Source organism: Mobula hypostoma, chromosome 9, assembly GCF_963921235.1.
Source record: "Mobula hypostoma chromosome 9, sMobHyp1.1, whole genome shotgun sequence".
NCBI classification, from domain to species: domain Eukaryota; kingdom Metazoa; phylum Chordata; class Chondrichthyes; order Myliobatiformes; family Myliobatidae; genus Mobula; species Mobula hypostoma.
This window is the reverse complement of record NC_086105.1, coordinates 85,118,465-85,139,510: the sequence shown is the minus strand read 5'-3', so window position 1 is coordinate 85,139,510 and position 21,046 is coordinate 85,118,465. Positions and strand designations below refer to the sequence as shown.

At 42.9% G+C, this 21,046-nt stretch overlaps 1 protein-coding gene across 5 annotated transcripts in view; it reads left to right on the top strand.

Moving 5' to 3' along the window:
• Positions 1–21,046, top strand: part of lcmt1 (leucine carboxyl methyltransferase 1) — a 133,234-nt gene that overhangs the window by 5,722 nt on the left and 106,466 nt on the right. For all 5 annotated transcript variants that reach the window (XM_063058571.1, XM_063058570.1, XM_063058569.1 and 2 more), the window contains exon 4: positions 9,703–9,824. In XM_063058571.1, the coding sequence (XP_062914641.1) occupies positions 9,703–9,824 (122 nt within the window). The remainder of the gene's footprint in view (positions 1–9,702; positions 9,825–21,046) is intronic.

Genomic DNA, 21,046 nt, shown 5'->3' with positions numbered 1-21,046 from the left:
GAATCGGAGGAGATAACAGAAATACTTAATGAATACTTTGCTTCATTATTCGCTACGGAATAGGTTCTTGATGATTGTAGGGATTACTTATAGTGGATTGAAAAGCTTGAACATATAGACGTTAAGAAAGAGGATGTGCTGGAACTTTTGGAAATCATCAAGTTGGCTAAATCTCCTGGACTGAATGAGATGTACCCCAGGTTACCGTGGGAGGAGAGGGAGGAGATTGCTGAGCCTCTGGCAATGATCTTTGCATCATCAGGGAATGGGAGAGGTTCGGAGGATTGGATGGTTGCAGATGTTGTTCCCTTATTCAAGAAAGGGAGTCGAGATAGCCCAGGAAATTATAGACCAGTGAGCCTTACTTCAGTGGTTGGTAAGTTGATGGAAAAGATTCTGAGAGGCAGGATTTATGAACATTTGGAGAGGCAATAATATGATTAGGAATAGTCAGCATGGCTTTGTGAAAGGCATGTCGTGCCTTACGAGCCTGATTGAATTTTTTGAGGATGTGACTAAACACATTGATAAAGGAAGAGCAGTAGATGTAGTGTATATGGATTTCAGCAAGGCATTTGATAAGGTACCCCAAGCAGGGCTTATTGAGAAAGTAAGGAGGCATGGGATCCAAGGGGACATTGCTTTGTGGATCCAGAACTGGCTTGCCCACAGAAGGCAGAGTGGTTGTAGACGGGTTATATTCTGCATGGAGGTCGGTGACCACTGGTATGCCTCAGGGATCTGTTCTAGGACCCATTCTCTTCATGATTTTTATAAATGACCTGGATGAGGGAGTGGAGGGATTGTTTAGTAAATTTGCTGATGACAGAATGGGATCTTGGGATCCGAGTCCATAGGACACTCAAAGTTGCTGTGCAGGTTGACTGTGGTTAAGAAGGCATTGGCCTTCATCAACCATAGGATTGATTTTAAGAGCCGAGAGGTAATGTTACATCTATATAGGACCCTGGTCAGGCCCCACTTGGAGTGCTGTGCTCAGTTCTGGTCACCTCACTACAGGAAGGCTGTGGAAACTATAGAAAGGGTGCAGAGGAGATTTACAAGGATGTTTCCTGGATTGGGGAGCATGCCTTATGAGAATAGGTTGAGTGAACTTGGCCTTTTCTCCTTGGAGCAACAGAGAATGAGAGGTGACCTGATAGAGGTGTATAAGATGATGAGAGGCATTGATCATGTGGATAGTCAGAGGCATTTTCTCAGGTCTGAAATGGCTAGCACGAGAGGGCACAGTTTTAAGGTGCTTGGAGGTAGGTACAGAGGAGATGTCAGGGTAAGTTTTTTACGCAGAGTGTGGTGAGTGCGTGGAATGGGCTGTCGGCGATGGTGGTGGAGGCAGATATAATAGGGTCTTTTAAGAGACTCTTGGATAGGTTCATGGAGCTTAGAAAAATAGAGGGCTATGGGTAACCTTAGGTAATTTCTAGTACACGTTCAGCATAGCATTGAGGGCCGAATGGCTTGTATTGTGCTGTAGATTTTCTATGTTTCTATGTAATTCTTGCCTGTTCCTCTGCTGCAAAGTCATTGGTGTGAACGTTCAGATTACCTTTGCATCCCATTAGCTGCCAGCTTTGCTGAGCATCGATAAACATTTGGTTGACTTGCAAAAGGAAAAGAGTGTGAATAAAGGGGGACTTCCCTGGTTGGCTGCAGGTGACTGGTGGTTTTCTGCAGGGGTCAGTGTTGGGACCTCTGCTTTTCACATTATATATTAATGATTTGGATAATGGAATTGATGGTTTTGTAGCCAAGTTTTTGGATGATACAAAGATAGGTGGAGGGGCAGGTAATGTTGAGGAAACAGGGAGTCTGCAGAGAATTTAGACAGATTAGGAGAACGGGCAAAGAAGTGGAAAATTGAGTACAGTGCAGGGAGGTGTATGGTCATGCACTTTGCTGTAAGGAGTAAAGACCAACATAGTTTTCTAAATGGGAAGAAAATTCAGAAAACGGAGGTGGAAAGGGACTTGGAACTCCAAATGCAGGATTCCCTAAAGGTTAACTTGCAGGTTAATTTGGTGGTAAGGAACGAAAATGCAATGTTGACGTTCATTTCAAGAGGACGAGAATAAAAAAGCAAGGATGTAATGCTGAGGCTTTACAAGGCATTGGTCAGATCACATTTGGAGTATTGTGAGTAGTTTTGGGCCCTTTGTTTAAGAAAGGATATTTTGGCATTGAAGTGGTTCCAGAGGAGGTTCACAAGGATAATCCCAGCATAAGGAGTGTTTGATGGCTCTGGACCTGTACTTGCAGTAGATTGGAAGAATGAGGGGAGATCTCACTGAAATCCATTGAACATCGAAAGGCCTAGATATAGTAGATGTGGGAAGGATGTTTCCTATAGTGGTTGAGTCTAGGACCAGAGCACATGGTCTCAGAATAGGGGACGGCCATTTCAAACAGAGATGAGGAATTTTCTTAGTCAGGTGGTGATGAATCTGTGGAATATATTGCAACAGGGGGCCTTGGAGACCAAGTTTTTGGGTATATTTAAAGCAGACCTTGACAGATTTTTGATGAGCAAGAGTGTCAAACATTACGGGGAGAAGGCAGGAGAATGGGATTAAGAGGGATAATAAGTCAGTCATGATGGACTGATGGAGCAGACTTAATGGTCTAATTCTGCTCCCATGTGTGATGCTCTTAAAGGCCAAGTTGTCATTTTCAAGCATGCACGGAAATTATTAGAGGCTGGGAGCCACCCGACCTCTGGAGTTCATTGGCTGGCTCCCCTTTGTCAGATGTTTATTATTCATTGAAGCATGATGGTTAGGTTTGAGTCCACATTTTCATTTTTAACTTTTAGTTTCATCTGTTCTTGCTGTAAAATTTAGCTTATGAAATCTTCGTAAGGATTTTCCAATCAGATTGGTTGATATGACGGGCAATAACCTTGAAGACCGTGTTAGAGATCTGGAGCAGCAGCTGGATTACTTTTGGCTTGTACGGGAGAGTGAAGAGATAATCCACCAGAGTTACAGGGAAGTGGTCACCCCAGAGTTGCAGGAGGCGAGTAGCTGGGTGACTGTTGGGAGAAATGGAAATGTGAATAGGCAGTTAGCACAGAGCAGCGCTGTGGCCATTCCCCTCAATAATAAGTATACCCTTTTGGATACTGTTGTGGGGGATGAGACCAGGTTACTAGCACTGAGCATGGGTCTGTAGTGTAGAAGGGAAAGAGGGAGAAGAGGGGAGCAATAGTGATAGGGGACTCAGTAGTCAGAGGAACAGACAGGAGATTTTGTGGACATTGACAGGACACCCGGATGGTATGTTATCTCCCGGGTGTCAGGGTCAGGGACGTCTTGGATCGTGTCCACAGCATTTTGGAGAGGGAGAAAGAGCAGCCAGATGTCTTGGTATATATTGGTACCAAGACATAGGAAGGAAAAGCAATGGGGGTCCTGAAGAGAGAATTTAGAGAGCTAGGCAGAAAGTTGAGAAGCAGGACGTCCAGGGTAGTAATATCTGGATTGCTACCTGTGCCCCACATGCCAGAGAGGATAGAAGCAGGATGATTTGGTAGTAGTAGTAGTAGTAGTAGTAGTAGTGGTAGTAGTCATACTTTATTGATCCTGGGGGAAATTGGTTTTCGTTACAATTGCACCATAAATAATAAATAGTAATAGAACCATGAATAGTTAAATAGTAATATGTAAATTATGCCAGTACATTATGAAATAAGTCGTTCAGGGTTATACACTTGGTTCTATTTTAGGTTCCTCTCTTCCTTTTGATTCGAAACGCCTTAAGCAGGTCTCTAACCCGATAGTTAAATATGCTTTGCGCATTTGGTTTCAATTCAGAAAATTTTTTGATCTTAATCAATTCGGGTTAGCGATTCCTATTTTAGGTAACATATTTTTTCCTCCCTCTTTTACGGATCGCGCTTTTCAAACTTGGAAGACTAAGGGTATTTTACGGTTTTTGGATTTATTTTTAGATGGTTCCCTTATGTCTTTTGAACAATTATCTAATAAATATAACTTATCAAGAATACATTTTTTTAGATATTTACAAGTTAGAAATTTCCTAAGTACTATACTTTCTTCCTTTTAGGAAAGCTCCATTTGATAAGATTAGGGTAGATTGGGAACGGTCGGGATTGAGGACGTGATTTCTTTTTTTTTCCATTGATATATATAAAATCTAGTATACTATTATGTTATCTTGGTTTCTTATGCTTAAATTACATTGTTTGTAGTATTTTCTTTTTGGTATTGTTATCTTTTGGAATTTTATTATACTTTAACATTGTATTAATGTTTATATGGCTTACCTTTTTTGTATACTTACTCAATAAAAAGATTTAAAAAGAAAGAAAGAAATAAGTCCAGGACCAGCCTATCGGCTCAGGGTGTCTGATCCTCCAAGAGAGGAGTTGTAAAGTTTGATGGCCACAGGCAGGAATGACTTCCTATGACGCTCTGTGCTGCACCTCGGAGGAATAGGCTCTGGCTGAATGTACTCCTGTGCCCACCCAGTACATTATGTAGTGGATGGGAGACATTGACCAAGATGGCATGCAACTTAGACAGCATTCTCTTTTCAGACACCACCATGAGAGAGACCAGTTCCATCCCCACAACATCATTGGCCTTACGAATGTATTTGTTGATTCTGTTGGTGTCTGCTACCCTCAGCCTGTTGCCCCAGCACACAACAGCAAACATGATAGCACTGGCCACCACAAACTCGTAGAACATCCTCAGCATCATCCGGCAGATGTTAAAGGACCTCAGGAAATAGAGACGGCTCTCACCCTTCTTGTAGACAGCCTCAGTGTTCTTAGACCAGTCCAGTTTATTGTCAATTCATATCCCCAGGTATTTGTAATCCTCCACCATGTCCACACTGACCCCCTGGATGGAAACAGGGGTCACCGGTACCTTAGCTCTCCTCAGGTCTACCACCAGCTCCTTAGTCTTGAGGTGAACTAATATTCTTGCGGACAGGTTTCTTAGAGCTGTTGGGGAGGGTTTAAACTAATTTGCCAGGGGGTGGGAACCAGAGTGAAGGGACCTAGGATAGGGCAGATGGTAAAAAAAGCAAAGGTAGAGTGCAGTCAGACTGTCAGGAAGGGCAGGCAGATGACAGGACAAAATTGCAGCCAGCAGGGTGAGAATCAGTGCATTAGGGATGCAGAATCAAAATGGGTAGCAAATATAGTACTCAAAGTGTTATATGTTAATTTACAAAGAATAAGAAATAAGGTGGATGATCTTGTTGCACTTTTACAGATTGTCAGGTGTGTTGTTGTGACCATCACTGAATCGTGGCTGAAGGATGGCTGTAGTTGGGAGCTGGATGCCCAAGGTTACACATTCTATTGGAGGAATAGGAAGGTAGGCAGAGGGGGTGGCGTGGCATGGCTCTGCTGGTAAAGAATGGCATCAAATCAGTAGAAAGATGTGACATAGGATCGGAGGATACTGAATCTTTGTGGGTTGAGTTAACAAACTGCAAGGGTAAAGGGACCCTAATAACAGTTATATACAGGCCTCCCAACAGCAGCTGGAATGTGGACCACAGATTACAAAGGGAAATAGAAAAGGCGAGTCAAAAGGGCAATATCATGGGAGATGTTAACATGCAAGTCGATTGGGAAAATCAAGTTGGTAATGGATCTAAAGAGAGTGAGTTTGTTGAAAGCCTACGAGATGGCTTTTTAGAGCAGTTTGTTGCTGAGCCTACCTGGGGATTAGCTATACCAGGGAATAGATTGGATGTTATGTGATGAACCGGAGGCGATGAGGGAACTTAGGGTAAAAGAACCCTCAGGTGACAGTGATCACAGTATAATTGAGTTCCACTTGAAATTTGGTAAGAAGAAAGTAAAGCCTGATGTAGAAGTATTTCAGTGGAGTAAAGGAAATTACAGTGGTATGAGAGAGGAGTTGATCAAAGTAAATTGGAAGGAGATGCTGGCAGGGATGACAGCAGAGCAGCAATGGTGTGAGGGTTTTAGGGGAAAAATAAGGAAGGTTCAGAATAGATTATTCCAAAATTTAGAAATTCTCAAATGGCAGCATAGTACAACTGCGGCTGACGAGGGAAGTCAAAGTTAAGTTAAAAGCAAAAGAGAGGGCATACAACAAAGCAAAAATTAGTGGGAAGATAGAGGATTGGGAAGCTTTTAAAAACCACAGAGAGCAACTAAAAGGATCATTAGGAAGGAAAAGATGAAATATGAAAGAAGCCAGCAATCAGTATCAAAGTGGATAGAACAAGCTTTTTCAAGTATGTGGAAACCAAAAGACAGATGAGAGTGGATATAGGACCGCTAGAAAATGAGGCTGGAGAAATAATAACGGGACGAGGAGATGGCAGATGAACTAAATGAGTACTTTATACCAGTCTTCACTGTGGAAGACATTAGCAGTGTACCAGATGTTGAGGGGTGTAAGGGAAGAGAAGTGAGTGCAGTTACTGTTACAAAAGAGAAGATGCTCAAAAAGCTGAATGAGTGAAGGGTACATAAGTCACATGGAGCAAATACCCTAGGGTTCTGAAAGAGATAGTGGTAGAGATTATGGAGGTATTAGTAATGATCTTTTAAAAATCATTGGATTCTGGCATGGTGCCAGAGGATTGAAAAATTGTAAATGCCACTCCACTCTTTAAGAAAGGAGGAAGGCAGCAGAAAGGAAATTATAGGCCAGTTAACCTAACCTCAGTGGTTGGGAAGATGTTGGAGTCAGTTGTTAAGAATGAGGTTATGGAGTGCTTGGTGATACAGGACAAGATAGTCCAAAGTCAGCATCGTTTCCTTCAGGGAAAATCCTGCCTGATGAACCTGTTGGAATTCTTTGAAGAGATTGCAAGCAGGATAGATAAAGGGGATGCAGTGGATGTTTTATGTTTGGACTTTCAGAAAACCTCACGCAAAGTGCCACACATGAGGCTGCTTACCAAGTTAAGAGCCTATGGCATTACAGGAAAGTTACTGCCAAACTTACAATATTGGCTGATTGGTAGGAGGCAGCAAGTGGGGATAAAAGGATCCTTTTCTGGTTGGCTGTCAGTAATTAGTGGTGTTCTGCAGGGGTCAGTGTTGGGACTGCTTTTTATGCTGTATATAAGTGATTTATATGATGAAATAGATGGCTTTGTTGCCAAGTTTGCAAATGATATAAAGATTGGTGGAAGGGCAGGTAGAGTTGAGGAAACAGGTAGAAGGACTTGGAGAGATTAGGAGAATGGGCAGGAAAATGGCAAACGGAATACAATGTTGGAAAGTCATGTACTTTGGTAGTAGAAATAAATGTGCAGATTATTTTCTAAATGGGGAGAAAATCTAAAATTCTGAGATGCAGTGGTGAGGATGGCAAATGCAATGTTAGTATCCATTTCAAAAAGTCAAGAATGCAAGAGCAGGGATGTGATGCTGAATCTTTATAAAGCACTGGTGAGGCCTCACCTTGAGTATTGTGAACAGTTTTGGGTTCCTTTTCTAAGAAAAGATGTGCTGGTATTGGAGAGGGTTCAGAGGATGAATCCGGGAATGAAAGGGTTATCATACGAGGGATGTTTGATAGCTCTGGGTCTATACTCGCTGGAATTTAGAAGGATGAGGGAGAATCTCGTTGAAATCTTTCGAATGTTGAAAGGCCTAGACAGAGTAGATGTGGAAAGGATGTTTCCCATGGTGTGGGAGTCTTGGACAAGAGGGCACAGCTTCAGGGTAGAGGGACGTCCATTTAAAACTGAGATGTGGAGAAATTTCTTTAGCCAGCCATTACAGAATTTGTGAAATTTGTTACCACAGGCAGCAGTGGAGACCAGGTTATTGGGTGTGTTTAAGGCAGAGCTTGATGGGTTCTTGATTGGACAGGGCATCAAAGATTACGGGGAATAGCTGGGGTAAATGGTTTGACATGGATATTGTGTTGAATGGATTAGTTCTGTGCTGTGTATGTCTGTCTCTGGATGTTCTCTCCTCCAGTGCTATTTACATTGTGATGCACTGGTGTGTTTGCGTTAAGTCCCTTCAGGCAATTTGGATATCATAGTAATGTGCTGTGTCAGGTTGTGGAGATGTTTGTCATTGCACAGGGGCTTAATTGCATCTTGCAGATTAAATGTTTGTTTGTACTGCATTTTGCTAGGATACGTTTTTGTTGTGCTTCACTGGTGTGCATCTTTGTGGCATTTTGCAGGAATGAGTTTTCAATGCATTTCACTATGGTGCTTTTTTTTGTTGCATTCAGAATGAGAGCACCCGCCCTTGGTTATATCTTGGTGCATTGGGTAGCTTGTGTGTCTCGTTTTATGCGTATGCATACTTGCTTGTGTCACATTTTGTTGGGCTAGGTTGTCACAATATTGCTGTGGTGTGCTTGCTTCACATGTCATCGGGCACACTGGCATTGTATTTCATTGGGCCATTTATGAGGCATCACACCAGAGATTGTTTTCCTGCCATTTCAGCTGGTCATAATATCATTGGAATGCATCGGGATATGTTTTCTTTGCAATGTGCTGCGAGATGTTGTCTGGTTGTATTGGGAATGAATGTCAGGTTAAGTCAGGGAACATGCATTTCATTGCAATGCTGTTTCCGTTGTACATGCATTGCATTGGGGTACATTTACACTGCATTACATCACATTGCATTGAGGCATATGTTTTTCATTTTGTTTTGGGACAAGTTTGCATCTTATTATTTTACAGAGCTTGTGTCTAGTTGCACCAGGTAGTGAGGTCGCATCACATTGTCAGGATCCATCTGTGTCACATTGCATTGGGATGATGTATCTCATTGTCTCATTATTTGTATAATGTTTGGGGTCTGTTGTGTAACATCAGGACATTGTATCAGGTTGTCTCTGGGCAATTTCTGTTGAGTTGTAATGCAGTATGTTTTCTCTCTTTATATCTGGATGCACTGTTTATTATATTGCATTGGGATGTGTTTGTTTAAAATTGTTTTGGGGATATTTTGCTTAGGTTGTATTATGGTGGAATTGCATTGTAAACATTTTAGGTGTATTTGGGCCGAGTTCTTTTGTGAAGTGTTTGTGACTAGTTGTGTCGGGGCACATTTGGAGCAGATTTGCGTTTGGGTGAGCATACTTTGGGGTTTTTGTGGGGTCATTTTATTTGGATCACATCAGTGTACCCTTGGGTTGCTAGGGCACATTTGTATTAAGTTGTATTGTGGCATGTTTGTGTTGCAGTGCTTGCATATCAGGTTGTATCAGTTCACAGTAGGTTCTGGTAATGCCAGCTACATTTACAGTAGAGCATTATGGGGTTCTTGTTGCAAAGTACCCCTGACATAGGTTAGCCATAAACTTGAACAAGGTTTAAAGGTCTACTCCTGCTTTTATGTATTACTTCCTTAGTTATATTTTGTACTTGAAAAGTAGTGACCGCTAGAATGTTTGATGGTGGGAAACTCATCTTGGAAAATTTTTTGAAGACCTGCTATCCTGCCTAAGTGGCTTGTTTTAATATGTGCACTTAAGTGGTAACTATCAGATACTGTAGCACCATAAAGCCAGAATCTCTCTTTGCTGACATTCACTGTAGAATACCACACCAGATTCTCCTGCCTCTGAGGGTAAACTGAACTGCTGCATTTCTGGAAATCATCTAACACTGGACATTGGTTGTATTAATCCTCTGAGTCTTGGGACAAAATTTTTGCTCTTAAACTTCTATTTTTCTTTGCAGGTTATTATGCTCGTGTAAAAGCAGTGAATTTATTACTGGATGCTTTTGTAAAGAAAACCAACTGTGATTGTCAAGTTCTAAACCTGGGCGCAGGCTTGGACACAACTTTTTGGAGACTGAAGGTATTAATGGGCTAGTTATAATGGTCATAATTTTTACGTACTCACATTAGTTAGTGGCTGTGTAGTTTGTTTGGATGAAGTGATCAGTCAAACAACTAGACCAAACACTCAGACATCCCACCTCTCCTGGAAGTTCCGGGAGTCTCCTGCATATTAATAGTGGTTCCCTGATGCCCGCAAATTATATACAAAATCATGGAAATCAATTTTTTTGAGAGCGAGCGCAAGAGAGAAAGCAAAAGAGAAAGTGCGACAGCGACCACGAGAGAGAGAGAGAGAGAGAGCGAGAGCATGCCATGGGAGAATGTTCCAAAAAAAGAAAATATAAAATGTACATCACCCCAGACTACCCTAAAATGTACCCCTGCCTAATAGGGGTCAAAATAATAACAGTGTTGCTCGCTGCGCCGTTTGCAACGGTGACTTTTCTATTGTCCATGGTGGGTTAAAATATAAAAAACATGTTGAGGTGAGTTTAACAGGCGTCATTCATTCATTAGCATAGCTAACATTATTTATACTAGCTGGCTAGCTGCTAAGGAGCTACTCTATTGCAAACATCCCACCTCTCCCGGAAGTTCCAGGAGTCTCCTGCAAATTGATGGTGCTACTTCCCTGAAATGAGTTTTTGCAGGGTGGGATGTCTGAACACTTCACAAAAGGACTCTGCCCAAATACACCCAAAATGTTTACAATGCAATTCCACCATAATATAACCCAAGCAAAATATCCCCAGAACAATTTTAAACAAACACGTCCCAATGCAATATAACAAGCAGTGCATCCAGATATAAAGGGAGAAAACGTACTGCATTACAGAGGATCTTATTTGTTTCTGGACATGTCAAGTTTGAATGTAATCTATGCAATTGTAAACTGCCATGACTCCTTTGCAGGTAGTTCTTTGTATATTAGGACCTGCTTACACCATACAGAACAAAAACAAACCCTTTGGCCCACCTTGTGAATGCTCACTATCATATCCCAATGTATATTACAGAGAAACAAGACTTGAAGCAATGGGTCAAGCAGCATCTGTGGAGACAAAAGGTTGCATGCTATTTCACCTCCCCTTGCCATTCCTATATTGATCTGTTCTTGGTCTTCTCTAAAGTCACAGGTGATGCCAAATGCAAATTGATCGAATCTTCATACTCTGCTTGGGTAGTTTGCACCCAATGGTCTGAAGATAGTTTTTCCTAATTTCAGGTAACCCACTCTCTCTCTCTCTCTCTCTCTGTGTGGGCGCATGGCCTAGTGGTTAAGGCACTCTGCGACAACACTGGTGCCAAGCTGTATGGGTCCTAATGCCCTTTCCTTTCTCAACATCGGTGTCATGGAGAGGGGAGACTTGCAGCATGGGCAACTGCTGGTCTTCCATACAACCTTGCCCAGGCCTGCGCCCTGGAGAGTGAAGATCCATGGTCTCGCAAGACTAACGGATGCCTTTAACTCTCTCTGTGTTTCTTTCACAATTCCACCAACCCACCCAAGTGTTGTCTTCCTTTGTTCACCTTTCCCCTCAGCCTCTTCTGCTCTATGAAAAATAAACATAGCCTATCTAGTCAAATAACTGAAACACCCCAACCCAGAAAACAATGTGAATCTCCTCCAGTGCGATTACGTCCTTTCTGTAGTATTGTAACCAGAACTGCATGTAGCTTAACTGATGTTTGATAATTTTGTACCACGTCTACCAAGCTCTTGTATTCTATGCCCAGTTAATCAAGGCAAGTATTTCATATGTATTCTTCATATGTCGTCTGCCACTTTTAGGGGTATGCTGGCTTTATACTAGGTTCCCTCTTTTTCACTACTTACCCAGGCCCAGCCATTCAGGTTGTATGTACTAATTTTGCCAAAATATAGCAGCTGGCACATACCAAGATTAAACTCCTTCTTTCATTGCTCCACCTAACTTACCAGCTGAACTATATAACCCCGTAATGTAAGGCTATCACAGCCACCAACTAGACATACAAGCAGATCTGTAAACTTTACAGCTTTACAGACTTCCAGTCAGAAAAGCAATACTCTGCAATTACCAATTACAAACCCACTTTAGATCCAACTTGCTAATTTAGCTTGGATTCCATGTGTTTCGATTTTTGGTGCTAAGCTCATTAAAATAAGGGTTTGTACCAGATGGCATGTTCATTAGAAAACATTTTAGCAATAACCTTAACCTGAGTGAATGTGAGTGAAAGTAAGAAACCGGAAGGGAGCAATCACTTTATTGGGTGCATTCCACACCCACACCCCAATATCAACAAAAACACTGCGATATCAACAAAAACTCGGATGGTCTGTTGCCTCCCTGGTGCCAAGGTCCGCTATATCTCGGATTGAGTTCTCGGTATTCTCAAGAGGGAGGGTGAGCAGCCGGATGTCGTGGTCCATGTAGGGACTAATGACGTGGGTAGGAAGAGTGAGGAGGTCCTGAAAGGTGAGTTTAGGGAGTTAGGCTCCAAGTTAAAGGACAGGACCTCTAGGATAGCAATCTCAGGATTGCTACCAGTGCCACGTGCAGGCGGGTTTAGAAATAGTAAGAGCGCAGATCAACATGTGGCTGAAGACATGGTGCAGGATGGAGGGCTTCAGATTTATAGATAATTGGGCAGTTTTCCAGGGAAGGTGGGACCTGTTCCGGCGGGACAGTCTACATCTGAACTGGAGGGGGACAAATATTTTTGCAGGTAAATTTGCTAGGGAGGCTCCAGTGGATTTAAACTAGATACGAGGGGGGAGGGGAACCAGGGTGTAGGAACAGATGTAGGGAAGAAGGAAGAAAAAGAAAATAGTAAAGTTGTTTGCACCATTAGTGATAAACAGAGAGTAAGAGGTGGAAAATTTCTTAAATGCATTTATTTTAATGCTAGGAGCATTATAAGAAAGGTGGATTAGCTTAAAGCATGGATTGATACCTGGAAGTATGATGTGGTAGCTATTAGTGAAACATGGTTACGGGAGGGGTGTGATTGGCATCTAAATATTCCTGGATTTAATTGCTTCAGGTGTGATAGAATGGGAGGGACAAGAGGGGGAGGTGTTGCATTGCTTGTCAGAGAAAATATTACAGCGCTGCTCTGTCAGTATAGATTAGAGGGCTCATCTAGGGAGGCTATTTGGGTGGAATTGAATGGGAAAGGTGTAGTAACTCTTATGGGGGTGTATTATAGACCACCAAATGGGGAGAGAGAATTGGAGGAGCAAATTTGTAAGGAGATAGCAGATATTTGTAGTAAGCATAAGGTTGTGATTGTGGGAGATTTTAATTTTCCACACATAGACTGGGAAGCCCATACTGTAAAAGTGCTGGATGGTTTGGAGTTTGTAAAATGTGTGCAGGATAGTTTTTTTGCAGCAATACATAGAGGTACCAACCAGAGAAGGGGTAACGGATCTCTTGTTAGGGAATGAGATAGGTCAGGTGACGGAGGTTTGTGATGGGGAGCACTTCGGGTCCAGTGATCACAATGCTATTAGTTTCAATATAATTATGGAGAAGGATAGGTCTGGACCCAGAGTTGAGATTTTTGATTGGAGAAAGGCTAACTTTGAGGAGATGCAAAAGGATTTAGAAGGAGTGGATTGGGACAATTTGTTTTATGGGAAGAATGTAATAGAGAAGTGGAGGTCATTTAAAGGTGAAATTTTGAGAGTACAGAATCTTTACGTTCCTGTTACATTGAAAGGAAAGGTTAAAAGTTTGAGAGAACCATGGTTTTCAAGGGATATTGGAAACTTGGTTCGGAAAAAGAGAGATATCTACAATAAATATAGGCAGCATGGAGTAAAGGAGGTGCTCGAGGAATTTAAAGAATGTAAAAAGAATCTTAAGAAAGAAATTGGAAAAGCTAAAAGAAGATATGAGGTTGCTTTGGCAAGTGAGGTGAAAATAAATCCCAAGGGTTTCTACTGTTATATTAATAGCAAAAGGATAGTGAGGGATAAAATTGGTCCCTTAGTGAATCAGAGTGGACAGCTATGTGTGGAGCCAAAAGAGATGGGGTAGGTTCTGAACAATTTCTTTTCTTCGGTGTTCATTAAGGAGAAGGATATTGAATTGTGTAAGCTAAGGGAAACAGGTAGGGTAGTTATGGAAAATATGATGATTAAAGAAGAGGTAGTACTGCAGCTTTAAGGAATATAAAGGTGGATAAGTCTCCGGGTCCTGACAGGATATTCCCTAGGACTTTGAGGGAAGTTAGTGTGGAAATAGCAGAGGCTCTGACAGAAATATTTCAAATGTCATCAGAAAAGGGGATGGTACCGGAGGATTGGCGTATTGCTCATGTTGTTCCATTGATTAAAAAGGGTTCTAAGAGTAAACCTAGCAATTATCGGCCTGTGAGTTTGACATCAGTGGTGGGTAAATTGATGGAAGGTATTCTTAGAGATGGTATATATAATTATCTGGATAGACAGGGTCTGATCAGGAACAGTCAACATGGATTTGTGCGTGGAAGGTCATGTTTGACAAATCTTACTGAATTTTTTGAAGAGGTTACTAGGAAAGTTGACGAGGGTATAGCGGTGGATGTTGTCTGTATGGACTTCAGTAAGGCCTTTGACAAGGTCCCACATGGAAGGTTGGTTAGGAAGGTTCAATCGTTAGGTATTAATACTGAAGTAGTAAAATGGATTCAGCAGTGGCTGGATAGGAGGTGCCAGAGAGTGGTGGTGGATAACTGTTTGTCAGATTGGAGGCCGGTGACTAGTGGTGTGCCTCAGGGATCTGTACTGGGTCCAATGTTATTTGTCATATACATTAATGATCTGGATGATGGGGTGGTAAATTGGATGAGTAAGTATGCAGATGATACTAAGATAGGTGTAGTTCTGGATAATGAAGTAGGTTTTCAAAGCTTGCAGAGAGATTTAGGCCAGTTAGAAGAGTGGGCTGAAAGATGGCAGAAGGAATTGAATGCTGATAAATGTGAGCTGCTACATTTTGGTAGGACTAATTAAAATAGGACATACATGATAAATGAAAGGGCATTGAAGAATGCAGTAGAACAGAGAGATCTAAGAATAATGGTGCATAGTTCCCTGAAGGTGGACTCTCATGTGGATAGGGTGGTGAAGAAAGCTTTTGGTATGCTGGCCTTTATAAATCAGAGCATTGAGTATAGGAGTTGAGATATAATGTTGAAATTGTACAAGGCATTGGTAAGGCCAAATTTGGAGTATTGTGTACAGTTCTGGTCACTGAATTATAGGAAAGATGTCAACAAAATAGAGAGAGTACAGAGTAGATTTACTAGAATGTTACCTGGGTTTCATCACCTAAGTTACAGAGGAAGGTTGAACAAGTTGGGTCTTTATTCTTTGGAGAGTAGAAGGTTGAGGAGGGACTTGATAGAGGTATTTAAAATTATGAGGGGGATAGAGTTGACGTGGTTAGGCTTTTTCCATTGAGAGTGGGGGAGATTCAAACAAGAGGACACGAGTTGAGAGTTAAAGGGCAAAAGTTTAGGGGTAACATGAGGGGGAACTTCTTTACTCAGAGAGTGGTAGCTGTGTGGAACGAGCTTCCAGCAGAAGTGGTTGAGGCAGGTTCGATGTTGTCGTTTAAAGTTAAATTGGATAGCTATATGGACAGGAAAGGAATGGAGGGTTATGGGCTGAGTACAGGTCGGTGGGATTCGGTGAGAGTAAGAGTTCGGCACGGACTAGAAGGGCCGAGATGGCCTGTTTCCGTGCTATAATTGTTATATGTTTATGGTTATATGATTGTGAGGCAAATTTTGGAAAGATGAAAAAATAAAAGGGTTGTTCTCGTGTCTTGAACTTCCTTAATATTCATTGGCACACCTCAGTGCAAAATGTTTAGATGAGGCAGAATTTCTTACATGAAGGCAGAAAGGATTTCTGACACAGTATGTAGACAGGCTGACTAGAGGAGAGGCTATTGTGGATCTGGTACTAGACAATTAATCTGGTCTGGTGACAGATCTCTTCGTGGGTGAGCATTTCAGAGACAGTTACCACAGCTCTCTGGTATTTGCATAGCCTTGGAGAGAGATAGGAGCAGACAGTATTGGAAAATATTTAATTGGGGGAGAGAAAATTATGATGCTATTAGGTAGGAACTTGGGAATGGATGTACTCAAGGAAATGGACAGTATAAATGTGGACACGAGGAATTCTGCAGATGCTGGAAATTCAAGCAACTCACATTAAAGTTGCTGGTGAACGCAGCAGGCCAGGCAGCATCTCTAGGAAGAGGTACAGTCGACGTTTCAGGCCGAGGCCGGTGGAGGTAGTTTAGGGAGCATGCGCATAGGTTCCTGGGTAGGTTTGTCCCATTGAGGCAGGGAAAGGATGGTAGAATGAAGGAACCGTGGCTGACAAGAAATATGGACAATCTAGTTGAGAGGAAGAACAAAGCATGCTTCAAGTTTAGGAAGCAAGAATCAGACAGGGCTCTTGAGAATAATAAGGCAGCCCACAAGGATTTTAAGAATTGACTTGGGTTAGCTGGAAGGAGACATGAGAAAGCCTAAAGTGAAAAACAGGAGCATGACTAAAATGACAGTAGGACTGATTAGGGATAAAAGGGGAAATGTGTCCCTGGAGTCAGAAGAGGTCCTGAATGAACATTTTGCTTCAGTATTCACCAATGAGAGGAACCTTGATGAATGTGAGGTCAGCACAGAGCAAGCTGAGATGCTGGAATGTGTTGACATGAAGAAAGAGGATGTGCTGGAATCTTTGGAAAATATTAGGATAGATAATGTGCCTGGAGCCAGACAAGATGTACTCCAGGTTACTACGGGAACCACCATAGAAACTACAGCACAGAAACAGGCCTTTTGGCCCTTCTTAGCTGTGCCGAACCATTTTCTGTCTAGTGCCACTGACCTGCACATGGACCATATCCCTCCATACACCTCCCATCCATGTATCTGTCCAATTTATTTTTAAATGTTAAAAAAGAACCCGCATTTACCACCTCATCTGACTGCTCATTCTATACTCCCACCACTCTCTGTGTGAAGAAGCCCCCCCTAATGTTCCCTTTAAACTTTTCCCCCCTCACCCTTAACCCATGTACTCTGGTTTTTTTCTCCCCTTGCCTCAGTGGAAAAAGCCTGCTTGCATTCTCACTATCTATACCCATCATAATTTTATATACCTCTATCAAATCTCACCTCATTCTTCTACGCTCCAGGGAATAAAGTCCTAACCTATTGAACCTTTCTCTGTAACTGAGTTTCTCAAGTCCCGACAACATCCTTGTAAACCTTCTCTGCACTCTTTCAACCTTATTTATATCCTTCCTGTAATTTGGTGACCAAAACTGAACACAATACTCCAGATTCAGCCTCACCAATACCTTATAGAACCTCATCATACCATTCCAGCTCTTATACTCAATACTTTGATTAATAAAGGCCAATGTACCAAAAGCTCTCTTTACGACCCTATCTACCTGTGACGCCACTCTTAGGGAATTTTGTATCTGTATTCCCAGATCCCTCTGTTCCACTGCACTCCTCAGTGCCTTACCATTAACCCTGTATGTTCTACCTTGGTAGCAAGGGAAAAGATTGCTGCAGCTGTGGTTATGATTTTACATCCTCACTGTGACAGAAGTAGTGTCAGAGGATTGGAGGCTGACAAATGTTATTGCTTTGTTCAGGAAAGATAATAGACATGATCCTGGGAATTGCAGACCAGCGAGACACTGGTGAGCAACCTGTTGGAAAAGATTCTTAGAGACAGGATTTACAAACATTTGGAGAATCTTAGTCTTATTAGGGATAGTCAACTTGGCTTTGTGAATGGCAGGTTGTACCTCACGAAGCTGATTGAATTCTTTGACGAAATAACAAAATGTAAAGATGAAAGAAGATTGGTGGATGTGATGCACATGGATTTTATTAAAAGCAACACACACAAAATGGTGGAGGAACTCAGCACGTCAGGCAGCATCTATGGAAATAAATAAACAATTGATGTTTCGGGCTGAGATCCTTGTTCAGGACTGGCAAGGAAGGAAGAAGACGTAAGAACAAAAGATGTAGGGGAGGAAGGATAGCTGGAAGGTGATTGGTGAAGCCAGGTGGATAGGAAAGGTAAGGGGCTGGATAGGAAGGACTCTGATAGAAGACCATAGGAAAAAGAGAAAGGAGGAAGCGATAGGCAGGTGACAAGAGGTAAGAAGGCGGAGTGGGAAATAGAAGAAGAGGGGATGGGGAGGATTTTTTTTACTGGAAGGAGAAATTGATATTCATGCCATCAGGTTGGAGTCTGCTCAGATAGATTATAAGGTGTTGCTCATCCACTCTGAGAGTGGCCTCATAATGGTGCAAGAGGAGGCCATAGATTGACAGGTAGGAAAGGGAATTGGAATTAAAATGCTTGGCCACCCACCGGGAAGTTCTGCTTTTGGCGGATGGAGCGAGGTGCTTGACGAAGCGGTTCTCCCAATTTACAATGGGTCTCACCAATGTACAGTAGGCTGCATCGGGAGCAGCAGATTATCCCAGCAGATTTTCAGGTGAAGTATTGCCTCACCTCAAAGGACTTTATGACCCTGAATGGAGGAGAGAAAGGTGGTGAATGGGCAGGTGTAATTCTTTGGCTGCTTGCAGGGATAAGTGCCGGGAGAGTGATTAGTGGGGAGGATCAAATGCAAATGGGAATCACGGAGGGAGCAATCCCTGCGGAAAGAGAGGGAGGTAAACGTGTTTGGTGGTAGGATCCCTTTGGAGATGGTGGAACTTGCAGAGAATGATATGTTGGATGTGGAGGCTCCTGGGGTGATAAGTAAGGACAAGAGAAGCTCTATCACTGGTAAGGTGGCAGAAAGATGGGGATGTTCAGGAAATGTAGGAGATGCGGGTGAGGACAACTTCCACATGGTTGGCTCATTCAGAAACTCACAAGGCATGGGATTTAGGAAACGTGTCTGCATGGATTCAGAATTGGCTTGCCGAGAGACAGCAAAGGATGGTAGTAGATGAAGGTCAGTTTTCCACAGAGATCTATTCTGGGATGCCTGCAGTTTGTGATTTTTATAAATAATTTGGATGGGGAAGTTGAATGGTGGGTTAATAAGTTTGCAGATGATATGAGGATTGGTGGTGGTGTGGATAATGTAGAGGGTTGTCGTAATTTACAACGGAACATGATACGATGCAGAGCTGGGTTGAGAAGTGGCAGATGGTTTAATTATGGAAAAGTGTGAAGTGATTCATTTTGGAAACTTCAACTTGAAGGTAGAATACAGATTGAATTCTAGGCATTGTGGAGGAACAGAGGGATCTTGAGCTTCATATTCATTAATTCCTCAAACTTGCAGTGCGAGTTGATAGCGTCTTTAGAAAGGTACGTGGTATGTTGACATTAATTTAGTTGGGGAATTGAGCACCATCATAGAGCGTAGAACAGTACAGCACAGGAACATGCCCTTCAGGCCACAGTGTTTCTAAAAAGTAAATCAACCCCACCCCCAAAAAATACTAATGCCTCCTACCTACATGATGGCCATATTCTTCCATCTTCCTCACATTCATGTGCCTATCTAAATGTCTCTTAAAAGCCTCTAATGTATATGCCTCTACAACCATACCAGGCAGCGCATTCCAGGCATCCACCACTTTCTGAGTAAAAATATTTACCCCTCACGTTCCCCTTGAACCCATCCCCTTTCACCTTCAATGCATGCCCTCTGATATTTGACATTTTGACCCTGGGAAAATGATATTCCCTGTCTACTCTATTTATGCCAGAAAGCAGCTGATTGGGCAATCGAGGTCAGGTGACCAAGCATTTTGAAAAGCTCAAACAGCTTAAATAGAAGGGTAGCTCAAGTGGAGCGGCCTGTGGAAAGCGGCCAGTGAGTGAGTGGGCCAGTGAAGGAGTGGAGCTTTGAGGCTTTGACTTGAGAGGCTTCGACGAGAAGAGGCGGAGGACAAGCTTGCTGACAGTTAGTTTTTACAATGTCTCCTGAGATGGTGATGTGGCAGTCTTGGGGGAACTCCCCTCTCCCGCAGAGTCATATCTGCCAGAAGTGCGTACGGCTGGGCGATCTGGAAGACCATGTAAGGAAGCTGGAGCAGCAGCTGGATGACCTTCGACTCATAAGGGAGAATGAGGCAGTCATAGATGAGAGCTACAGGGAGGTAGTCATACCTAGGCTGTCGGAAGCAGGTCATTGGGTGACAGTCAGAGGGGAGAAAGTGAAGGTGAGCAGACAGGTAGTGCAGAGCACCCCTGTAGCCATTCCCCTGAATAATAAGTTTACCGTCCTGGATACTGTTGGCAGGGATGACCGACCAGGTGTGAGCCACGGTGGCAGGGCCTCCGACACTGAGCCTGACCTGGTGGTGTAGAAGGGTGGGACGGACAAGAGGAGAGCTGTCGTCATTGGACACTCTATAGTCAGGGGAGCAGACAGGAGATTTTGTGGACATGAGGACACCTGCATGGTTTGTTGCCTCTCGGGTGCCAGGGTCCTGGATGTCTCTGACCGGGTGCACGACATCCTGGTACAAGAGAGAAAGAAACCAGAAGTCGTGATACATGTTGGTACCAATGACATAGGCACGAAGAGGGATGAGGTCCTGAAGTGTGAGTTTCAGGAACTAAGCAGAAGGCTGAAGAACAGGACCTCAAGGGTGACGTTCTCAGGATTGCTGCTAGTGCTACGTGACAGTGATGGTAAGAATTGGAGGAGATGGCAGTTGAATGCGTGGCTGAGGAGTTGGCGCAGGGAGCAGGGTTTTAGATTTTTGGATCATTGGGATTTCTTCTGGGGAAGGTGGGACATATACAGATTGGATGGGTTGCACCTGAACTCGAGGGGGAGCAATATCCTTGCGGGTAGGTTTGCTAGCATGGTTCGGGAGGGTTTAAACTAATTTGCAAGGGGGATGGGACCCAGAGCGATAGAGCAGTGAAAGAAGTGCATGGAGTAAAGCCAGATCTAACATATAGAGAGGCTTTGAGGAAAGAGAAGCAGAATAAACGGTGTAAAGGTAGTAAGGTAGAAGGGCTGAGGTGTGTGTACCTCAATGCAAGAAGCATCAGGAACAAAGGTGATGAACTGAGAGCTCGGATACATACATGCAATTATGATGCAGTGGCCATTACAGAGGCTTGGCTGGCACCAGGGCAGGAATGGATTCTCAATATTCCTGGATTTCAGTGCTTTAAAAGGGATGGGGGGGAGGGGTGGCATTACTGGTCAGGGATACTGTTACAGCTAC